The sequence below is a fragment of the Colias croceus genome, chromosome 11, assembly GCF_905220415.1.
Source record: "Colias croceus chromosome 11, ilColCroc2.1".
NCBI classification, from domain to species: domain Eukaryota; kingdom Metazoa; phylum Arthropoda; class Insecta; order Lepidoptera; family Pieridae; genus Colias; species Colias croceus.
Genome location: NC_059547.1, coordinates 10,988,613 through 11,013,802, shown reverse-complemented (window position 1 = coordinate 11,013,802; position 25,190 = coordinate 10,988,613). Strand labels below are relative to the sequence as shown.

The following is a 25,190-nucleotide window of genomic DNA, read 5'->3' as shown; positions in this document are numbered from 1 at the left end:
TGCTATTTATTTTTTCAATATTTTCAATGTACAGAATTGATCCTTCTACAGATTTATTATATGTATAGATTTTCTATTCAAACGTCAAACACATTACGAATCTATTGAATTGTCGAAACTTAAAAATTACTAACTCATCGCTTGTAGAACACAAGGTTTTTAAATTTTATTATTGCGATTCAATGTTATTATGATTAATTATTTACTTAAGTTATAACATTATAAATAGAGTAGGTATATATTCTAAAGGAGGTTAGGCCCAATTTAATTTTGTACTCAAGAAATTTACATGAAAGGATATATTTGATTACAATTTATTATTATTATTTAAGTAAAATAATTAATTAAAAGATTCTCTGTAATACTTCAATAGGGTTTTTTATCAACAAATTTAAAATATAATGTACTTAATTTTAAAAGAGTTTGAGCAACGTTAGGATGACATTGCGGCCGGTGTTCAGTGAATGATATCAACACGTTGCAATCGTAAGTGCAATGCTTTGAGAAACTTCGTAGTTTTTGCAAATTTACACAAACGCCACAACTTTTAACCCTGAACATAGTGAATGTGGTAAAGAAGACACTCAGATTATTTCCACATTGCATTTAGTAGTTCATTTCCCTATTGATTTGAATATTGGAGACCTTATAAGGTTTTTAAACTTATTAAAGAAATAGGAAGTAAAATTAATTATTAATTCAAATATTCCAACAATTTTATAGCATATACATATAATATAATCATTATAATTAAGAATCGTGTGCATTTTATGCTACGTACTGCCTTTTTCCATTTTAGAGTATGCAGTTCTGTTTATTATTGTTTTTTTAATGATATCAACTGTTTTTAAATATGTTTGCTTCTTCGTGCATACAAGTAGAACCGAATAGGCAGATTGTAACGGGTCATTGAACCGAAACAACTTTATATTTCAGGGGCTTGTGTAAAGCGTTTTATTTCATTTGTAACGCGCAACGATCGATGGAACCTTTATACGATGAAGTAAAACGCCTCGAAGTTTCCATGATAATGCACGCAATTGTCTGTTTAAATACTAAATTTAAAAGGTGTTTTTTCTTTATTCACAATTGATCACATAGGTACTCTTACGATTACTGAGTACTTACAGTATACATATAATAAAGATGATAAGATTTTATTATTATTTTAAAATTGATTTTTCACTATGCATGTACAATGTACATATTAAGAAATTACACAATAGCTTTTCACAAAATATTAGTTACTTTTGTGTTTTATATGAAGCTGCCAAATCGTTTTTTTCATACACGATAATTCCATGTCATAGAGCTATCAGTTTTTATTGTATGTATAGGTTTTTTGTACAATTTTTTGGACACGAATATGGATTAAAACAATCAAGATGTAATCAGTCGGTTGATTAAACCTGCGGTCACAGTTCAAGGTCCGTCATGATGCGTGACTGTTTAGACCATGTACACGATATCTGTTGAAACTATTATTACTATATATGTACAAAATATAATTATTGCGAAGACGCCGCAACCTTGACGGGCCTGGGAATCGTAGCTCTTGATAATTTGTGGATTCATTCAATTGAGTTAGCAATGATTGCTGTTATTAAGTTGTCACTACTTAAGATAATATGGATTTCAATGCAATTTAATTAACTTTTTTTAATAATTTTAACTGAGCTTACTTAAGCTTTAAAACATCATTGTTGTTTAATCGAGTGCCTTTTTTGTACAAGATTTTAGAATACTTAATTATTATAGAGTAGACGATGATTTCAAGTGTAATTTATGGCTATTTGAATATGAATTACTTTAAATTTTAATGTAAACTTGACATTTGCACCGAATTATACAACTCAACCTTCCCAGGATGAAATGCAAGCATGGAGTCCAGTGCTCACGAACATCGGGCTGCTGATCATCGCTTCAGTCCACTGCCTAGTTTGCATCGTGTCCATCTACCACCTCTCCCGGCGGGTGTGCTCCTGCTTCCGGCCCAAGCAGGCCTTCGACCACAACCAGTTCGACCCGGCCTACAAGGCGCCCTGCGTGTTCCATGTGGATGAGATTAAGAAGACCCAGGATCTGGAGAGGCTCAGAGGACATGAGCTTTGTAAGGAGTTAGAGGCGAAACTGCAAGGGGATAGTGTGAAGAAGAAGGTTTGTAACTTTGTATGAATAAAATAAATTAATATAATCTTCTGTTTTGCAAATTATTTATTGAGTTATAAAATTAGATATTAATCAAACACTTTTAGCAGTACATATTGTTGAGTTTATATAGTCGATTTCAATGTAAAAATATCAATGTAGATTGTAGAGTATTTTAGATTGACTGTCATATTTCTTAATAATATGATAATATTATGTACAACAGTATTCAGTTTAACACAAAAGTTTAGTTCTAGTAAGAAGTTAGTTTTGTTCTTCAGATTTATCTCTACAAATATTATAAAGAGGAAAGGTTTGATTTTTTGTTTGTTTGTTTGTTTGTATGAATTGAATAGGCTCCGAAACTACTTGGCAGATTTGAAAAATTCTTTCACCATTCGAAAGCTACATTATCCACGAGTAACATAGGCTAGGTTTTATCCCTGAAATCCCACGGGAACGGGAACTATGCGGGTTTTTCTTTGAAAACGCGGGCGAAGCCGCGGGCGGAAAGCTAGTCTTGAATAAACGTATTTAAATTTATTGATATACTAATAGCACAACATTGCCCTAACGCATGTGGTGTCGCAGGAGGAGCCCCAGCAGTTCGGCAGTGCGAACAGCAAGGAGCACTTAGTGGACAGGTGGGTGGGGCGGCAGGCCAGCACAGTGCCGCGACCGCGCCGCGCCGCCGGCGTGCGCAAGCACCGCAAGCCGCCCGCGCCGCTCGTGCTGCTGCCCGCGCACCCAGCGCACCCAGCGCACGCCGCGCACGCCGCGCATCCCGCTAGCACGGTGAGTCAATGCTGTGTTATGTTATTTCAGCGATTTCTATGGTTATGTGTGTGTGAACATTACGCATGCTACGAAGTGCGAAGATTAGATATGTTGAGGAAGGTGTATAGGTACCGTAGTGAGGAAACAATAAAGTGTTTGCTAAACGAAAAATACAGGAAAAGTGAAAATTCATAAGTGTTAAAAAACATAGCCAAAAAATCAAGCAAGTTTATTTTTATATATATAAAAATAAAAATAAATAAATAAATATTTTTATGTTACATAATATATTTTTAAGGTAATACAAAAAATCTTATTTAACAACTTAGTCCACCAAAATTATCTATTGCAATGCACTTGTATCCTTACGCTTCTACATTTGAAGAATTTTATTGGTTAAATCAAAATTGCAGCGCGTTCCGTGTAATGGAACGTTCACTGATCGTTGCAAAACAGCCGCTACTTTTGTTATATTACTGCTAAGAATTGTATTGATTGCACACGGCTTTGCTAGTATTGGAAGTTATTATAGCTATGAAATAGCTAATGCGAATTTATATGTCGAAACTAATTATTTTTAGACCTCCCTTATAATAAAATTTAAAATCGTGGAAGAGGTGTGAGATCCTCCTATGCGATAACAGCATATTAAACTATGTTATTATGTGTTTATGTTATTATGTTACTCTGCATACATATATAAAAAAATAATACGTCTATATACAATAATTATTAAAACTGTAATTATTAATAATTCTTATCTTATATCAGATGGTATCATGGTAATGTTTTCATCTGTTATGTTAGAACTAAGTAAAAATCGGTCAGTAGATTCAACACGGTTGCGTAACAAACATTCCGACGCACAAACTTTTGCATTTATAAAATTAATGGAAATGATTTACACACGTTCTTACACGCATATTTTTATGAAATTATGAGCGGATTGTTTCCCTAAAAATACACACACACATAAAGGTAGAATTAAATTACCTACAAGCTATATTTAGGCGTAAAATTTCCGGGAAGTTTCCGTTTTCTGTGTTATGTTTATGTTATCTATTCGAGCCAAGTAAGGCACTCGGGCTGAATATTTAAAGTGCATTGTATTTCTTGCGGATGTTAGAAACAAACTCAGTCGGTCAGCAAGTGCACTCACTTATGAGGTCAGCGAATTAAAGGGAACTAGGTAAGAATTGACTTTTGAGTCCTCTATCTTCTTCTAGTTCATACGTTACGATTTGTAATAATGTAATGCGTTTATTGATCTCCTTTACTATTTTTCATCTTTGTTTTAAAGTATTAATTTTTAGTAAGTTGCCGAATAATAAGTTTGATTTTCTCGTGTCTTCCTTTCTACTAACATGGTATACTTAAGATCATAAACCTCTACCAATCAAGTGCCAAACTAACACCGATACAAATCAATCTACAAATATGTACGGGCGCAGTCCGGACAAGCGGAAACTACAGTAGGAAGGCAGGCGGCAGGCGCACACGCCACGTTTTTGCGGCACGTCACGCTCTCGTTGCCATGGATCATTATTATTGGCTTGCGGATTACCCAGGCCCACTGTACTGCGGTCTGGAGAAAGTGTCCCATGCGCTTTCGTTTGGGCGTTTTTTAAACACACGACCGTAGTAGTTAATTATTTAATTGAAGTAATAATTGGAGAGACAAATTTGAATTTTGTTCGCCCGCTTGCTGCATGCTGTTTGGATAATGAAGAATATTATTTGGAAAATCCAAAAGTGCACGACTCATAATGCTCATTTAATTATGAAAAAAAAATAAAAAAAAAATATATATAGATAATATACAGTCTTGTAGTTTTCGTTTTTTATTAATTGCAATTAAACGACACTGAATTAATTAATCATTCGCATTCAGTGACCTACAATCGTCGATTAGAATATTTAAAAAATTTTTTTAACTCAAATGATGGATTTTTTCACAAGTTATAGTGTTTTCAGGTTTCACACATGACGGACAGGAAAATTTTTTGACCTATTTCGGTGTTTTTTTCCAATTCTATTGAAGTAAATCAATTTTAAAAAAGTATGGGATTAATCTCCATTAAATTATCTCGACAATAGTATACAAAATATCTTGATTCCGTGAACTAACAAGGCTATAATAATAGGAATAGCTGCAAAAATGAGGCGAAAAAAATTTTTCGATCGTAAAGCACTCTCTGATGCTTCGCATCGTCGTGCAATATGTGCGTGAATAATTTTTATGTATTTAATTCTTGACATGTTAAATAATGTTAAAGTATTAGAATAAAATAATTTTGGTTATTATCTAAACATTTAAACAAAAAGTATGTACGTATATATTTTTGTACACGTGATTTTATTTTGCGGATTACCGTTTATGAACTCATTTACTTTTCATTATAATAAACGTATAAGTATGATAACAACATTTTAGCACTTGTGGTCTACTGGTCTATTAGCTAAAGCTTGGAAAATAATCCGTACCAATATTATATTATCTGTACGTATCGCACACAAATTCTTTCAAATTTCACACGTGCGAGAGTAATCTACATAACTTTCCACCGTTCCTCCCATCCTTGGCCCACAGACCGAATTCGTATTGTTATTCCGTAAACAATGGCCACTACGCACTTGCTGTTAACCCTGATCTTGAAATGTTAAGCGCAAAACGTACGCGACAAGATTAAGTTTATAGATCTTCTCAGAGATCTTGTTTAGTTTTTTCATGGTCAGACAGGAAGAGATAAACTCTACCTTTAACCCATTGAGCCCCAAGCGGCCCGATCGGGCCACGACCACACGACACGACAAGATTTTATATTGTGTCTGTGATTCCGGGGGCTGAGTTATTAACTTTTTAAAGGTTTTTCACAATTCTTCTGAACTAGTGATAGACTCAACGTCTTGGTTATGACCTAAAAAGTGAATAAATTGAGAAGATATTTTAAATTTGCAATATATACATTTAATTATAAAAATATAGAGCATGTTTAGTCTGTATGTAAATATATTTGCTATCTACAAACAAACAAAGCCAATAATAGAAATGTATCTAAAATTGAATCGATCAAAAGATTAATATGTTTCGAACTGCAATCACATGACGTAGGTTGAAGGCATTACAACAGTTATAGAAGCTGTGCGATCAGGAAGCGCGGAATAATGCACGCAATAAAACCACTTGTCGGCGCCTTTGATGTGCCTAATGGTGCGCGTTCCCAGCGTCATTATCACATTCGTCTATGCCCTATGGTCTATGGTGTATGGTCTATAGTTTATGTCCATTGTAATGATATTATGAAGAAGAAATGATCATGTGAAAGAAAATTGCAAATTGAAGAGCCGTTGTTTTTCAACTACGTTCTCATAAATGATGGTTCGTAGTAAACTGTTTATGTAGTGATTAAATATTATATTGTGGTACTTTCTCTTCTCTTGATGACTCTATTTTGTGTAATATATGGAAGATTTTGCTTATAGTATGACTGATATCAATCTTATTTCTACGAAAACACGCGCTTGCTCTACTTTATCATAATTTTAGAGCAATATTATTATTATTTTTATAACATACACAATTGTATGTATTATTTACATAAGGTTCTAGTTCCTGTACAGTTCATTATACACAGAAGAATAATGATATTCAATTTGAATCAGTATTGCTCACCAACTTCCGTTACAGGTTTACATTTCAAACGTAAGTAGATCTAAAGATCGAGAGGCTTCATATATTATCAACGGAGCAGAAAAAACGGCTTCAATGTAACCGTTATACTCTTCTTAGAAAAGACATCAACGCGTACGAGTAATTATTTATTTTCTTCATAAAGAAATATTGCCTGTAAGTAATAAGTATTAAAGAATCATTCAAACGTAAATTAATTTTAGATTCAAATTAATACTTTTGATTATGTAATTGATTCAGTATTGATATAAATTCTTTAGCAATAAGTCAAAAGCGAAAGCGTAAATATACATACTTGGCAAAATACAACTGATATCGAATAATTTTCAATCTATTTTTTTCTTCAACTTAAAATATAAACTATAATTAGAAACTTCTTCTTGATGAGTTTCATAACACGTTACACCACAGGGCATGCTGCGCGTGACCAATCGCACAACATTGTCTAATCATTTTATAGCAAAGGGCCAATTTCGGCACAGCGGTGAAATGTGCGCCCATTTCTGGTACACACGAAAACTTTACGGTTGTCTGATTTGGTAAAGCCTTGTAAGAGCGTGGAAATGTCGCTTAAAATTAATTCGCTTCACTAATTTGTATAGTGACGTAAGATTAGAATGAGCATCAAAAAATTTTAAGCATTTTCGTCATTTCATAGTTTTGCAATTATATAAATTAGAAATGTGGTTTTTTGCCGATTTTTAACTACTCATCTTGCAGTTGGATAACTTCTTTTTCGGTGTATGAGATCATAAATTCTTATTGAACTAAAAACTCGTATGGAAGGTCTTATTTGTCGAAATCTTTTCGTAGCGTAACAAAAACACGTACATACTAAATATACTATAATAATTTAGGTATGTGTAATTATAATATATTATTTATATTGTACGGTAGAGTTCAGACTTCATAATCACATAAAAACCTTAGTATTTATGTACATATTTGACTATGAATGCATGCAAAACAATTTAATATATCAAATATGTATCTATTTTTAATTTCTCCTCCGCTCCAGTTGTTCTAACGTAATGCTATGCATGTATTATGACAATATATTATCTTTTTACTAAACAACACGAAATTAACCTTATTTCAATTGTTGTAAGAACCACTTTATGTAAATGCTTATTTTATATAAATTAAGATATACATAGATAAAATGCAACATTCTTACTTCTTCAATCTTCATGAATATCGAATGCATTTCATGATTGTTTCATTTTAATCAGATTCCAAGAAGAGGTTTTACTATCAACTCAACATTAATTGAAATAGCAGCAACTTTTGATTAGCTAGTAGCAGTAAATAATATTTAATTTAAATAAACATGGATAACACAATTGAATAGGTAGGTAATAGAAAACGAACCCAGCTACTATCGATAAACATTTCAGTAAAATTAGCGTAAAAAAAAATGTTGGTTAGCCAATACTTAGTTTTTACTGTTCTGTAGCCAATACCATGTTAGGTAACATCGGTGATTTGGGATGGTCTTTCAATAAAAATTGCTACTCTAAGAAAAGAATGAGAAGACTCGTTCTGGATCAATATTTGTCAAGTCATTGCAACTGTACTTTATTACTATACTGTACTTTATTCAATTTGGAATTGTATGATATTATGGTCTATACTTACTTATTAATATATCAATCAATTTACAAACCCAAAACCTCTTTAGTTGCGCCGCGATTTCAGCCTGACAAACATTTCAGAAATTAGTTCGCATTGAATCAATTAAAAGCTTGAAATAATTAGTAATAACTCCAGTGACTGGCTATTTTTTATGAAAAGTAAGAAGCTCTAGTCCCTTTATAGAAAGTACACTGAACGTGGCCCCGCGCCCGTCCGCCGCGTGTCTGTTCGCTGAAAGGGCCCGACTCTCTCGCAATTACCAATTATAATTACACTCTCGTTACGAATTCCAACTTTCTAGTGTTCTTGTATCTTGCGGATAATTTATTATTTGTATTATTTATAAGCTGCCCGCCTACTTGAAGCAAATTCAAGAAAATTAACATTTATGCCAAGAGGACTTCTTGTTAGTTATAAAAATAGACAAATTTTATTTATGATTTTTTTAATTAAGCCTAATGAAGTCGAGTAATGACTTCCTATATTTGGTCATTAAACTCATTACACATCATAATCCTATCTATATTTCATAAAAATAATAATTCTTAATTACAATTAATATAATTTGCATAGGTTCATCTCGGTTATAAAGGTATAAATTTTATGGTCGTGTACTAAATAATATTGGCTATCACCCCACCCATCGCAACGGGTCACTTATGTCACAGCGATAAAAATGTTCAGTCGATGAACTGTTATACAATTGATGGAACTTTCTCCCGGGCCCCATGTCATGGTGTCCGCTAGAAATCAGTTTCTGCGGATCAGTTTTTCCTCGACTAATTAGCCCTACTTGCACTCCAGTTATGGGCAGTTTTCTCAACCGCTTCCATTGAGAAATCGCCACTTTGTTTTTTATCGATTTGCACAGAATTGCTCGGAAAAACGAGGGAAATTTGTTGGGTGGCAATTATGTGTAGGAATGTTTTAAAGTTTATACAATGGTGTTAAAAACCTGCAAATGAACGGCAAATTTTAGTATTCATTCATTGTCAATTTTCTTTTAATTTGAAAACTATCCTTGCAAGTTTGTATGTGCAATTGTAGTGGACATTTCATATTAAATTATGGATTGTTCGTGATCTCAAAATCGTGCAATTTTGAATTCCTGTTATTATTTCATCATTTTCTTAGATCTATCGTCTTTAGAAATATTCCCCACAAAATTTAAACGTAGATCCATATTCATAGCGATCTCGTGTCAATAATCAAGATGGTGAAACAAGAAAAATTCATAATAATATGCAATCTTTACTCTCCACAGATAATAAAAAATCCAAAAGAATTTCTATTAGAGTATTAATTAACGTATTTGTCAGTGTGGCCACTTGCTCGTAAGATCAATCAGCGATCACAGATAAGCAGCAGCCTTCGTGGTACAGATAAACAATAGAGTGCAAAGACCTCGACGGGAAAGTTATGTATGGTGCATATACAACCGTTATCAATAGTATTTTATTGTTTTTTTTATTATTAATTTACGTTATGCTTTTAAGTACATAACATATTATGGTATTTGAGGCTTAATTTAGATTGAAACACAAGGATGATGCAATCACTTTTATTCACGGCAACAAACTGACACACGATCGGTGACATTATTTGTGTCTACCCTCACTAATATAACTAATATACTACACATATATTATAGCTGTACCTTTTCATTATATCAAATAGTGGTTCCACAGATGAACACTCAGAAAAAATAATTAAAACAATAAATACCATAATCGAAAAGTAGAGTTCGCAAATAACGATTCGACTTATTTAAATCTTATCATTTCAAGAATATTTGTTAAATTAACAGAAACATCATAAATCACTAAAGTAATTTCATTAAACAAAATATGTGTTTTCCACGAGACATAGTCACCGTCATCTCGCTTGCATCTCGCAAAAACAACAAAAGATCTAACTGTAAGCGCTAACATTGTTTCACAAATCGGTGTCGGTAGGATTGACAGGTGCTAAATCTTTAATACGTATCATTGGAATTCATTACACGACTTTTGTGTAGATATTTATGTTGGAAAATGAGCTTGTGATTGAAAATGGAGCGCATTAATAATATATATACGTAAACAGTCATACATAAAACTGTTATTTTGATTTATGATTTGCTGTATCTATTTGTTCGATTGTTTATAGCGGTTTTAGTTGAATGGGAGTTAACTAAATTTGTTTAATTTAAAAATGGAAGAAACGCTTTTCTTGAAACATTACTTTCATAATTTTAAATTTTTAGTATCAATAGAGATAAAAGAAATTTAACAAGCAATTGGTATTCTGAATCTTGTACCCACATAGTACGTACATTGTCCATTGTACGTACATGAATTACATCAGACTTGGCTCCAATATTTTAATTTCCCATTAAGGACATTCACAACTAGCTGGCAGCCCTGGATGGTTCGAACACACGGCACACACGGATTGCCAAACAAACACCGCTTGCGCAATTTACGCAACCCTTGATTGACAAGCTTACAAATAATTGTTTTGTGGGTAATTAAAGATTTCATATAGGTGTACTTAATTCGTTCAATGTCTTAATGCGTACAACGAAGTAACAGCTAAAACAACTTATATACACATGATTAACATATTACCTATATAATGAGTGATATTAATGGATTAAAAATAGAAATATAAGCTTGTTATTAGTGAAGATTACGACTTAATTTAAACAACAAATGTTTTGAAAACAATCATAGTTCCCACAAACCTCTTTTAACCAAATTCCGTAGATAGTTAGGATCTAGCGATAATTTGTGCACGTCGACGTAAGTCACCGGTCGCTCAGTGGGACAGGTCGCTTTCTGTTTCTGCAGCGAGAGTGGTCCGACCACCTGCCCGGTGCCCCCTCCACTGGAAGCTAGGCTATGAGAGATGATTTTAAAGAAATAAATGTATAGCTCATCTGATGTTAATTGGTATGTAATCAGGATTTCACTAAGTTGCAGTGAAATATACGCATCCTGTTGATAACAGTTACATAATATTTCCTTCGAATATACATATAGGTACATAATATATTATTTACTGTTATATGTATTGAAAAAAGAAAGAATAAGATGTTAATATTGTTCTTTGTAGATTGCAATTTACAAAAAAAATAGTTATTATCTTATAATTTTAAGTGATATAATATGTATCTATACATATAATAAATCTGTAGAAGGGTCAATTCTGTACATTGAAAATATTGAAAAAATAAATAGCAGGGGGTGTTACTGGATCGATACCAAACCCAAATATGTGATTAAAAAAAATTTTGTCTGTCTGTCTGTCTGTCTGTCTGTCTGTCTGTCTGTCTGTATGTGAAGGCATCACGTGAAAACTAGCGGTTCGATTTCGATGAAACTTGGTATAATTATACCTTATTATCCTGGGCGTAAAATAGGATACTTTTTATCTTGGAAAAATACGTAGAAAAAAATTAATCTTAATTTTTCAGTTTTATCCATAGACGTTGTTCCGTAGAACCGCGAACACACGTTGCGTATTATTATAGGCCTAGCCGTATTTGGGAATTGGGTCCAATAGATATTTATAAGATGTTATTGACAGAGGTACTCAAAATGGAGAAATAACCATCCACACGAAGACCGACATCCGCGCGGACGGAGTTGCGGGCGGAAGCTAGTGTTAAATATAAAAAAAACTTATTCCAACGCGAACATTAATTAAACTTACAAGAAAGCAGACTTGTAAATCTAATTTGTTTCTTCATTTTTTATTTATATAAATAAAGTTTTATTATTGCGGTATAATAACAAGATAACACATCTTTGTACATGGCTCTAAGCGATAATTTATTTATTTTTTTAGTCTATGTTGTATCAGCTATACAAGATTATAATTTATAGTTTCTGATAGCATAGCATCCGGTGCGACACAGTTTAAAGTTCACGCGACCCGTAATTTGTCCATTCATATATCTCGACTCGTTTACAAATACGTGATAACGAAGGAAACTTTCGAACTGACCGACTCGCAGACTTCTAATGTAGCCGATAATCTATCGATAACCTGATAGAATGTTGATAAGTTTATTTCGCTCTTTATTTATCGTATGCGATTTTTTTTCTTATTTTAAAGACTTTTTTTTATTAGTATTTATCGTCGTCGTTAATACATAATTTAAAAATAATTTGAATCTTCACTTTAAAATCGTGTTATTTTTCGGGCACAATTTTACATAAATCTTATATAGTAATTTAGGTCTAAACTGTGAGAGAATTTAAGAAATAACTTTTTAGGGTTCCGTAGCCAAAATGGCAAAAACGGAACCCTTATAGTTTCGTCATGTCCGTCTGTCCGTCTGTCCGTCTGTCACAGCCGATTTACTCGGAAACTATAAGTACTACAGTGATGAAATTTGATGGGAATATGTGTTGTATGAACCGCTACAAAAATATGACACTAAATAGTAAAAAAAAGAATTGGGGGTGGGGCCCCCCATACATGTAACTGAGGGATGAAATTTTTTTTTTCGATGTACATACCCGTGTGGGGTATCAATGGAAAGGTCTTTTAAAATGATATAAAGTTTTCTAAAAAACATTTTTCTTAAAGTGAACGGTTTTTGAGATATCAGCTCTCAAAGTCGTAAAAAGTATGTCCCCCCCCCTCTATTTTTATAACTACGGGGTATAAAATTCTAAAAAAAATAGAGGTGATGCATGCTAATTAACTCTTTCAACGATTTTTGGTTTGATCAAAGTATCTCTTATAGTTTTTGAGATAGGTTGATTTAACTGTAATTTATTATATTTGCTGCTACGGAACCCTTTGTGCGCGAGCCCGACTCGCACTTGGCCGGTTTTTTTTTATGTTTTCATATTTCACATAATCCATACTAATATTATAAATGCGAAAGTAACTCTGTCTGTCTGTCTGTTACTCAATCACGCCTTATCTACTGAACCATTTTGCATGAAATTTGGTATGGAGATATTTTGATACCCGAGAAAGGACATAGGATAGGTTTTATCCCGGAAATCCTACGGGAACGAGTTTTTCTTTGAAAACGCGGGTGAAGCCGCGGGCTTAAGCTAGTATTCTATATTTTCGAAACATATATATCTATATACGTATTGCGGTTCGTAAATTAGTCAATTTCAAGTAATACGATTCGTAGTTGTTGTAATGTCACACGGGTTGAAACGCAAGCAGCATATCGCAACGAGCGGTTTTTAGCCACTCTTGCGCACGACGACGAAATATTATAGCACCTTCATGAGAATTTAGTTACAATTATAAGTGAATTTTAGCACGTAAGTATTTGTCGAAGGAGTTCTACAAAAAGTCGGTTAAAAAATTAATGGGAATTTGCTGTATTTCTTACTAAATTGAAAGTGAAAGGGAACTGATGGAATTAATTAACTAATCTTGGATCATTTATGACCGATGTGCCCAAAAACGATGGACGCTCTCAATTTGTTGTGCATCAATAGATTTGGATTCCTTGTTGTATTTTAAAAATACTTTATTTTAAAAATGTTTTTGCGATTTATTTGAAATTTTGTGTTTATGATTCGTTTATGGATGGTATGAAAACATACCATCGGGTGACGGGTCTGACGGATACAATTTTCCTTCTCGCGTATACTAAGTAGGTAATTTTACCCAGCACGTTATCATCCCTGAAATGCTCTTAATCTATCTGATGTCGATAATATTTCCTATTAAATATAGGTATGTACCTACGTCCTACACTATATTAAATCTGTCTCTGAATCGCTGTACAACCTTTATGTATAATCTAGATTCAAGCAAAATGTTTTCTCTTTTTGGAAAAGTTGTTTAAGTTGTGAATCAGACTCACTAACTTGTTAAGTTTACATCACGTTGCTAACTTGTCACATTCTATTCATATTTACTATTTATTTACACAAGAGTGTATATTATAATCTAAAAGTGAAGAGACCCTATGAATTTTTAGAAAGAATTTTTGCCTTATAAAAATATTAAAACATTCATTTAATAAACTTGGCTTGGCTGTTCAATTATTTTCTATTACTGTTTAGCATTGACTGAATATGCGTGTGCTTGTCATTTTTCACATTTAAAATCAATCAAAATTTGTGTGAGAAACAATTTTGCAATCTGAATAGTGTAAATATTAGACACGCCTATCGTCTAAATAAACTATGATGCTGACCTTTCATTCATTAAACACGCAGTCGGTTTGTTTGTGTGCGTGTCGCTGCGTCTGTGTGCTAAGCTTCTAGTATTATCTCACGGTACGGTTGGCAAAAAAGTTAAAAATATTAATCGGACAACTGAATCTTTCTATACTTAAAACATTAAGCTATGGAGTAGCGCTATGGCGCTGGCTGGTCTCAGGAGCTATGAATTAGCATATTATAGTATAACCACAAATAACTATGGATTTAGGTTATGTTTTGTTTAATAAATATTTTTTGTGTTGATTAATCAATTTATTTTAATATTTTGTTAATTAATTACTTCGTCTCTATGTTAGCTTTCGTATTAAATTATTTTAATGTAAACTCGCTAAACTGTGTTTAATAATTAAGTAAATATTTTCCTCATTCATAAATTCTTAGTCGTATTAAAAATGCGTAAGTGTGTTTGTTTGTTTATCTCTCTTTTACATTACAACGGAGTGATTCTATCATAGGCTATTTTTTCGTGCAAAAACATCTCATTTGTGTATGAATTTCCATTGTCTATGCGGACGAAACGGCGGGCGGAAAACTAGTATGATATAAAATTTATAACAACGTATGGTAATTTACCATAATTGCTTTTAAAACGATGATAAATACGTAAACGTTTGATTCCTAGGTCGTCAACAGTACTAAGTTATGTACGTAGGGCCGTCCCTTTTACCTGCGCCGGAGTGGATTCTAGACCAAACTAGACGGGCTGTTTACTACGCGAATAAATCTTTATTCATCTTGTTTATAACTATATTATTGAAGCCTTGGGTTTTGTCCCACGGGCTTAGCCCACTGATCTCTGATTCGAAATAACTGTAATTCTGGGAATATTTGTTCACTTTGTGTTGCTAAAATTTTGGACATTTGGGTTTGAAACGAGTTCTTCCATTCTTTTATAATATTTAGTTTTAATCAGTATCATAAAATAGTTCCTAACCTGTAGTATTAAATACTGGAATACACGTCATTATTATAATATAATATATGTTTATTATTAAGCTTTTAAGCTTAATAATAAATAGTGATTTTAATTATATAATAAGTCCTAAATACCGTAACTAAAAAATGAGTAAATATCATGTTATGGCATTGAATAAAAACAAGATTAATGCTTAATTGGTTTTAATATATACGATCCTTGTTGTGAAATACCTGAGCTAATGTGTTCTGTGCAACATCCTGCCATTACGGTGCTCTTAATTACTAAATTTAAAGCTTTTGGTCAAAGATTAATAGATATTTAAATATATATCGCATTAAAAATAGATATTACATTGAACTTTTTAAATTTCTATTGATATTTAAGTAACTGAAATATGAAATATTAGTGTGTTATTAATAATATTTATAGATTGTAAAGGAGGATGATCTTGAACTACATTTTTGTATTGATGGCGAGATTTCGTTAATTATAAATTTAAACCCATGACTTTTTATAAATATTATTTAATAATTGATCTACATAGCGCCGTTGGTATGCTTTTCTCTCATTTTGCCTAATTTATCAAATACCTCTGTGTCTGTTTATATTTAACTGAAATTCCTAAATATGAAGTAATAGCAATCATGTCTATAATTAGCCTCAACCAAGTGAAGTCAGTAAACAAGGCGCACCATGTCTCCTTGATCCATCACGACTCGCTTCTATTAAAACTTGCGATTCTATAATAACTTAAGTGCAGTAATCATTACGCTTTTTGTCGGCCATGTTGGCCAAATGCCGTAAACCGATTCGATATTCGCCATAGTATTGCCAGAGATAATATAATACTGGTATTACGATAATAGACAATTTTGATAAACCAGTGAACGTTCGACCTTTGTACTGGACTTGTTTGTTATTGTATGTTTAAGGATTGGTATTTCAACATACTATTGTGATGGGGAAATAGGGCATTCTATTTTGTAATTATTATATAGAGATTTATCCGAAGCTTAATAGACAAAAAGCCGAGAGTTGAAAGAATATTTTTAACCATAATATGTACAAAGTTACAATCTAATTCAAATTATTTATTTCGATTAAGATGTAAAAGAGACACTTTTCCATTACTTATTTATGACTTTTTTCTTCATTTCTCAGCGTACAGAGAGATTTAAAACGAAACCTTATTCCATTTATCGAGGAAGGCTATAGGCTTTATATGTGCAGACAACAGGAGTGCAGCAATGCGGGTAAAACCGCGGGGTACAGCCAGTGCGATATTTTATGAGGCTTCCTAACCAGCATAATATTGTATCGTTGAAAGCAGCAATTTGCATAAACATGCCTTCAATAATTTCCGTTGTGTTCTAGAGAATTCATACATTTTTCGGTTACGCAAAGCATCGATTGTTGCGCGGTGTTGCAACCGGCGGTCACCTGTTGTCGAGAATTATCTTGCAAATAAATCAAATACAATGGATATTGACATTAACTTGTTCGCAGTTCGATTGTATATTTAGATGAACGATTCGAACAAATATGGTTGTGTTGCAACATTGTTTTGCTATGCATTGTAGACATTAGATTGTTAGGTTTAATACATTTAGATAGAATAATAGAGTACTAGCTTTCCACCAGCAAAGAAAAACCCGCATAGTTCCCGTTCCCGTGGGATTTCCGGGATAAAACCTATCTTATATCCTTTCTCTGGTATCAAAATATTTCTATACCAAATTTTATGCAAATTGGTTCAGTGAGTAACAGACAGACAGACAGAGTTACTTTTGCATTTATAATATTAAATAAAAATATGGATGATTAGTTTGTTTGAAACAGATTTCGGGCTTCATGTTGTTGTGTTACAAACATTTATCATAAGCTTTCTTTGTTCAAAATAATCTTTCTCAATATGTGTTTTTCTAAATAATTTATAGAAAACTAAATAAAATATGTAGGAATGTTTATGTCTCGCATGTGTGATAAATAACTTTGTTTTAATCTGTCAGTGACCTAGACATCAATCTCGTCAATGCTTTATAGAAGTAATATGTAAGTATATGGATAATGGCATTACATATTTATATGTTCGTACCTATGCCATACGTTTGAATTTCTCGAATACATTGTGATAGATAGAGAGACGACTTAAAAATAAATTTCTAAGCATTGCCACACACAAAACTAATAAAATCATACAACTGATAACTTTATAGATATACAGCATCATATAACACACATAATTTTGCCAGAAATACATCGACAGCGTTATCTAATGCCAAAGAAAGTGACCGGAAGACCGTTACGTAACTGTAATATGCATAATTTTAGATAATTCATCCAAACATTATGTTACAGAACAGTGAAACATCACATAACGACAGCTCTGTGCCAGTTTGGTGCAGTTTGTTTACAGCATCAAGTTGAATGGCCTGTTGACTAACAAACTGAACATTAGGTTAACATCATCGTTAAATCCTTGCAAGAGTTCATTTACATGTAAATCAAGTTATACAATTCTGCATTTATTCAGCTGACATGATAATCTGTAATACATATTTTGTATCTTTATTATCATTGCTAATTACCTATTCGTGTCAAATTAATGATAGTTAAGCTTATAAGTATGCTTGTTCAGTTACAGTCATGCAAAAACTTGCGGTCCTTGTGGAATAATTAAACGAATATGTTTGGCTCTACCATAGAGCGATAGAAGGAATATCTTTTTCGTAAAAGACTGACTATATATACTTCATCCATATTACAGTATCCGTATTACTCCCTATCGATTATCATTCTTCGCCGCCAAATATTTATTACAGAAACGTTGTGAAATTCATCTGTCCAGGAAGAATGCCTCCCATGTTACAAACCTACAAACACAATACATTCAACTTTCACGCAAAGATGATTTTACAGGAAGGATAACAAGTTCAAGTATCCTTTACATAAGCTATAATTACACAAAGCAAAACTATTATCTAATAGTATACAAGACATTCCGAAGGTTGGCCGTAAAGACAAGAAGTGAACAAGTCACGCGTGATGCTTGGAATGTGACAACACTTCCTTGATTTTATCTCCTATAAAACCTAATCAATAATGTTTTTGTTTTATATATAAGGGTATTTTAACCACTGTTCATGTCTCTGCAGTGTAGTGCTGTTGTTAAATGCACTTTACGATCAATAAACTATCAACTATGCTAAACATCAAACAACAAAACAGAATGTTTAATTAACATAGTTCAAATGAATAGTATTTAATACGAATGAAATTCTTAAAGTTTAAATATATACTGATTTTGAAATCAATAAGCCACACACTTGTTGGTTACAAAATAACATATTTTTGGGTCAAATACAAGTATAGTGTGCAATTATTTCAACGAAAAATCACATAAATAATTTTGACATAGGTAGAGTTGTATCAGCAAAACATAGTTTTTTATAACGCATTGCATAGACCTTTTTAGTTAAGTTTATTTATAAGTATCGTCGAGATTATCTATGCAGATATTCAAAACAGCTAAATTTGCATGCCAATTCGGTTGTCGCTAAATAGTTGATGTGAAACAATGACAAGAAGTTAGGAATGCGGTTCACCTCTCATGGTTCACTATACATATTAGCGAACTCTCATAAAAAATGCAGTAAAAAATATACACAAGGAAATGTTGTTGTGGTTTATCTGTTTTCTGTAATTCTTTGTAATTATGTCTGTATTTAGTTTGATTTATTAATAGTTTTAATAAAAAACTGTATACATTATTACGAACATTTAGTTATTATTATTTGAGATCGTATATCAAAGTCAACTTTCATTAATGTTATAAGTATGTTATATTAGATATACTTTTTTATTATTTTCAATAGTAAGAAGAAAAGAGGGAAGTAATGTCAGAATTTAAAATATTTTAGAATGATGTTTAAGTAGATAATTCTGTGTGAATATAGAAGCCTGTAGCTGGTAGGTCACATCGCTTTCATTTTCTCTACCTTTTCTACATGTGCGACCCAGATTCACAATCTTATTTGATACATCCTTCACTATTTGCATGGCTTTTAGAAATTTTAAACAAAAACGTTCAAACATAAAGATTGATCTTTATTATGTACTTAACTAGTTTAAGAATTGAATTTATCATTAGATTATAAACAATTAGGTTCTAAAAGTAAACTCCAGTCCTATTATTACAATGCAATAATCCTTATCATTGGAGCGAATTATAGTTTATTGCAGTAAGTTTCTAAACAATTGACTTTTTGTAATTGTACCTATTTAAATTTAAATTTGTAATAAATTGTTATTTGTTAATTGTTATCAAAATTATACTCTGTTAACAATAGAAACAGATTGCCTGGTAGAGTTTGCTGTTAAGCAATAACGAGTAAGGAGTATTACAAAATGATTATTTAATAAGTTTGTATATTAAAGATTAATAAATAAATAAACAAAGAAAAGCATAAAACTGTACTAGTATTGATTACAATTTGTAATTGGTCAATGAATGAACGCGGTATGTGAGTGGAGTCTCCTTGCCCTCTTTAGGCACTTGTCGCTGAGAACCAGTCGCGGCTACATAGCAGCCAGCAGGTATATTTATTTGGTATTGTACAAATGTATTTCGAAATATTATGTTACGTTATATGGATGAATTATTTATATTTTCAAATTAGTATATCAGTATTTAATAGTTTTTATAATTCATCAAAAAGCTTAATTTAGCATCTTTGTCTCTAATAAATATTCTCAATACAAACTAACGATTTTAGGTAAATACACGTTTAGCAACATAGCTAACAGTATTTTTTTATAATATAACAATATGTTGAAAGGAATACATAAAAATAAATACAGTATAATATTTATACTTGATCATAATAACCAATAACCAATATCTTATACTACATCTAAATGTTCATGTAAGAAATATACAACGTTTTCATAACAAGTGAAAATGCAATGAAAATTCTTGTTGGCGCGTCAGGCCGATGTCACAGAGTTAATGTAAGGCCGGGCTATGTGGCAACATCCGGTAGGTGCCTTATGAAATTACTAAATATGGAACATAATTCAATGGAACTAATAATATTTGTGTTAAATTACGATTAATAAAATTAGAATGTCTGACTCGAATATACTAACAATGGATGAAGTCCCGGGATCACCAAGTTTATTAAAATGTTTAACTATTGAAAGATGTATAAAATATAGAGAAAATATAACACACTAGCTTTCCGCCAGCGGCTTCACCCGCGTTGTCAGAGAAAAACCCGCATAGTTCCCGTTCCCGTGGGATTTCCGGGATTGCGTCATTTTCCCGGGGATAAAAAGTAGCCTATGTCCTTTCTCGGGTATCAAAATATCTCCATACCAAATTTCATGTAAATTGGTTCAGTAGTTTAGGCGTGATTGAGTAACAGACACACAGACAGACAGAGTTACTTTCGCATTTATAATATTAGTATGGATAATATAATAATTTAGTGAAATTTATATAAGTTAATAATCCTATCAATGCCCCATGTTAAATTATATTGCGCCTCTATAACCGTAATCGTATGTAAAAGCCAAGTAAAAGCTATATTTCTATAATTATAGAAAATCTACATTCATATTGATAACCTGATGATGGACATATTTCTAGCCCGCGAGGTAATTTCTAAAATATCTCCACTCAACTCCATATAGAAAATGAATTATTACTTATTGCTCAGAGGAGACGAACGTAAATCAACTTTAATCGAGACTTCATTTCTACAACGTATGAAATGTCAATGTATAATTCACGTTTCAATAAATTTTATTCCGGTTAACCTATCTGTAATATTAGGTATATGTTTTGGGCATTTAACATTTTATAAATTATAATATAGTTTCCACACAAATATTGACACACGAACTTTTTAGACCTAAGCAGTTAAGTAAAGTTTACTGATTAAATATGAGAGAAATTTTTGTGTCAAAATAAACTGTGTTGATATGATTTAGTATACGGTATATCTGTGTCAAACAGTCAAGATCTTATGATTATATTTAAGAGAAATGGTTATAAAACTATCGTGGTAGACTGATAGTATAAGTAATATTTCTTCTACCAAAAATTTTTATCGTCATCTATTCTAGATGTTCAAAATACGGTGTGTAGTTGAACATTTTAATCGCACTGCAGAAGATGGGCTACGAAGTCATTTCGAAATTTGCAAGTTTTCCGAAGTAGTCCATCTTGTAGTTTCGCAAGGCACGTAGCGATCGACGTGTGATGCGCTCCGGCTGCACTCTCTGACATATTGCACTGTTTCCTACGTATTTTGCATTAATTGCACGATTACAGTAACATTCACTAAAACACTGTATTGCATAATCGAAGTTCCGAGTAAGATGACTTCCTAATGAATGTTTTGGTGTGTGGATTTTTTGTTAAAATTATGTGACACATTAGAAAGCAGTAATTTCAAAGTTAATTCAAGAACTATAGCAAATAGATAAATAGTTTTGAATATATAATAACAGTATTTATTTCACGGTATACAAGTTATAGTTACGACGAAGATTTTGATGAGTTTGACAAATAAATAAATTGGAGCGCCATATATTTTAGGTACCTACTTAAGCTTAATAAAATGGTAAAAATATTTTCAGTATGTAGGTTCTATATGTATTAGAATAGTAAGGTGACATGTGAACGTAATATGTTAATGCGTGGCCGACTTGGCTCGGTCGCTTGGTTCAGAAGGCCGCGGGTTCGATGCCCAGACGTGACTAGTGTTTATATTATAGCTTGTTGCAAAACTATTTTACCGTACATAAAGCTGATCTGATGCTTGCTGATTTTTAAATATTGTGGAAAGTTAGGATGTTTTTCTCATTATAACCTACCTTTAACTTTTTAGTGTGTCATTACTAATAAAATTATGTTCTTTCATCTTTCCTTACTTAATATCGTTTTTCTAAAATTTTCGATTAGATTTTTTCTATTTTTTGAGTTTCGAAATCCAATCAATGTTTTCACTTTAATCCTGTGATCCATCCATCCTTTCATCGTGATAATAATATAAATTTAAGTTCTACAAATAACTAACAATACATAATTCTGTTTGCAGCTGGGCCGCATGCCAGTGAGCATGGTGGTGTCGCCGCGCTACGCCACGCTGCCGCTGCCGCCCGCGCCCTACGCGCCGCCCGCCCAGATATACTATCCTATTCATGATACGGTAAATATTTATGTGCTATAGTTACTTCACCTAGGTTTGCTTAAATTCAACGTTTGAAAGTAAAGATAGAAACCTTCTTATTAAATAATGGTTGTGTCAAGTCCAAATATAATTAGTGTGTTTGCATTAATGGATATCTTTACGAAACTTTTACGTACAAACTAATATCTCAAGAATATGTTTATAGTCATTTCAAAACAAACGAAAACCTACTTATATGGTAATACTACGTATAGGGCAATTTTCCTCAAAATTATGATTAAAATGGTTTAGTTACATAAAATATAGTGATAAAAAACCTAAACTAAAGTCATTATCACAACATTAATTGCAGCGCATGCGACGGCGCCGCTCACCGCGCGCAGTCCGCCACGAGCGGCGGCGGCAGGCGCGTGAGCGGGACTCGCTCACCCGCTCGCTTGAGCGCATCCATCGCAAGCGGCGAGCGGACCGCGAGCGACCGTCTGACGCTGACCTCAAGAGGACTTATACGGGGCTCGACAGGTAATTATTATTTATTTTATTTATTTATTTCTATAAGTTTTTACACCTGATAAAAAACTGTAAAATCTTCAGTATCAATTTCAGTATTTCGGCTAATGTGTATAGTAATTTAAATCGGATATTTTGATTTATGTAATTTCACATGCAATTAATCAATTAATATAAGTATGGCTGTTTGTTGTACAAGCAGTTTTAATATTATAATTTTGCAAATATATTTCAATTGATTGCTGCATGTATTTGGAATATCTCGGGAAGTATGGAAAAAAAGCAGCTCTACATACTCTATACTTTATCTCTTACTACTACTGTAGGAGTTTAAAAATACGGTGTGTTGATAAAAGTCAACAATATAAATAATTGTTCAATATCAATATAATTTTATTATCATTACAGAGCCTACGCCGAGCAGTTCATAGCGGTGTGCGACGAGAGCCGGCACGCGGCGGAGCAGCACGACTCGCTGGCCAGCTCGGCCACCGACTCTACTAACTCGCAGGACACGCGATAGACTGCCTCCAGTTATATCGTTACACGTGTTTTATAGGCTGAAAGTTTAACACGTATACACTATTACATCTATTTCATGATGGATGTAAGTTTAATCTGTAGGCCAAATTCTGATTTAGTTAGATTTTTTAATCTCAGTCGTGCGATAGTCTTCAATTGATGTGTGATTTCAAATTATTTTGTTGTCCAATATAATAGTTAAATAACTCTTTTTGTTAGTGAACATATTTTATTGCTAAGTGATAGATCTAAAGCTATGCAAATGTTTCTAAATTGAAGAGATCGTGCGTTTTTCTTTCAAGAACTGATAATAATTCTGAATCCATCGCGCGTATAAATCGTTTTCTGTAGGTTTAACTTCCTGACGTTTGAGAAATAGGCTCCCAAGTCCCAATCAAAGACAAATTGTTAATAAGTTAACTTTGTAATCTATAATGGAGTGAACCATCACCGATTTGTGTGATTGACTTAGTCTTATATTTTACAAGTTTTCTATATAGTATATAAATATGGTCATTTTCCAGTTAGGATTAATATTATATTCACAGTATCTTGTAACCAAACATACTTAAATATGTGTATTTATAAGTTAAAAATGAGAATCTGAAAATTAGATTCTTTATAATTAGGAATGAATTTAGAAATGTATTTAGTCGTTTGTTTTAATTGTTATTTATTTAAATTTTACGTAACGATGGAATTGTAATACTCTTTAGTTCGTATTTCTCTTACATTAGATTTATACAATTAGCTTTTTATACTTGATTTATTAAAGGTACTTTCATATATTTCGGAGTAAATTTTAAAACTAACAATGCACTTTACTAACTTAACTTTATTAACCAAAAATTAAACAGTATAAAAAACCAGTGTCTCGCATTAGCTTCGCTTATTGAAAATGAGATGAATAATTTACTATTTTACATTTAAAGTTGCATTTCCAAATACTTTCAAATGAATTCTCAAGAATACAGCTATTGTTAAAAATAAGATCAATGAAAATGTGCATTTTAAAACAACTTCTTTTCTTGTAATTATCCGTTTTTATTTTCTCAGCTAAATGCTCACTAGAAATAAGGTTTTTGAAATGTACTAAACACTAACATTCACTTTACTAACGAAACAATGTAAACTTTTGTATCGTCAAATATCTGTGTTATATCGTACTTTAAGTCTTTTAGAATTAAGTCAATTAGAGTTAAGTCGAAAAATAATTTGTACGTAACTACGATTCGTTCGAAAATTTGTAAAAACTTGGCTTATAAGTAAACGCTCAAATTTCTACTTACTAATAATATTTTTAAGAATGTATTGTTCACTAACTATTTTCACACATTATTCTATTGTGAATCAAATGAATGGATGGCAAATCGTAGTTTTTTACGTGATATTGTGTGAGTGTCTCTGACCCGATTGACTTATAGGGTAATTGATCGCCAAGTTCTTTTACTCAAGACACAAATACAGTAAGTATTCATTAAAAACAAATGTAATTCGTATCTATCGTTTATTTGGTTCACAAAGGCGTGTATATTTGCAAAGTCCCAAGTACCTTGTTGGTGCCAAATCTATTGCGAGCGATCCCATTGGTTTGT

The 25,190-nt window shown here is 32.3% G+C and overlaps 1 protein-coding gene across 1 annotated transcript in view; it reads left to right on the top strand.

Moving 5' to 3' along the window:
* The window catches only part of LOC123695711, a 30,743-nt gene extending 6,167 nt beyond the window's left edge, over nt 1–24,576 (top strand). Inside the window, exons 3-7 of the mRNA XM_045641619.1 lie at nt 1,867–2,157; nt 2,740–2,943; nt 22,471–22,581; nt 22,916–23,085; nt 23,482–24,576. Of these exons, the coding sequence (XP_045497575.1) occupies nt 1,867–2,157; nt 2,740–2,943; nt 22,471–22,581; nt 22,916–23,085; nt 23,482–23,596 (891 nt within the window). The 3' untranslated portion in view covers nt 23,597–24,576. The remainder of the gene's footprint in view (nt 1–1,866; nt 2,158–2,739; nt 2,944–22,470; nt 22,582–22,915; nt 23,086–23,481) is intronic.
* Nucleotides 24,577–25,190: the final 614 nt, after the last annotated feature.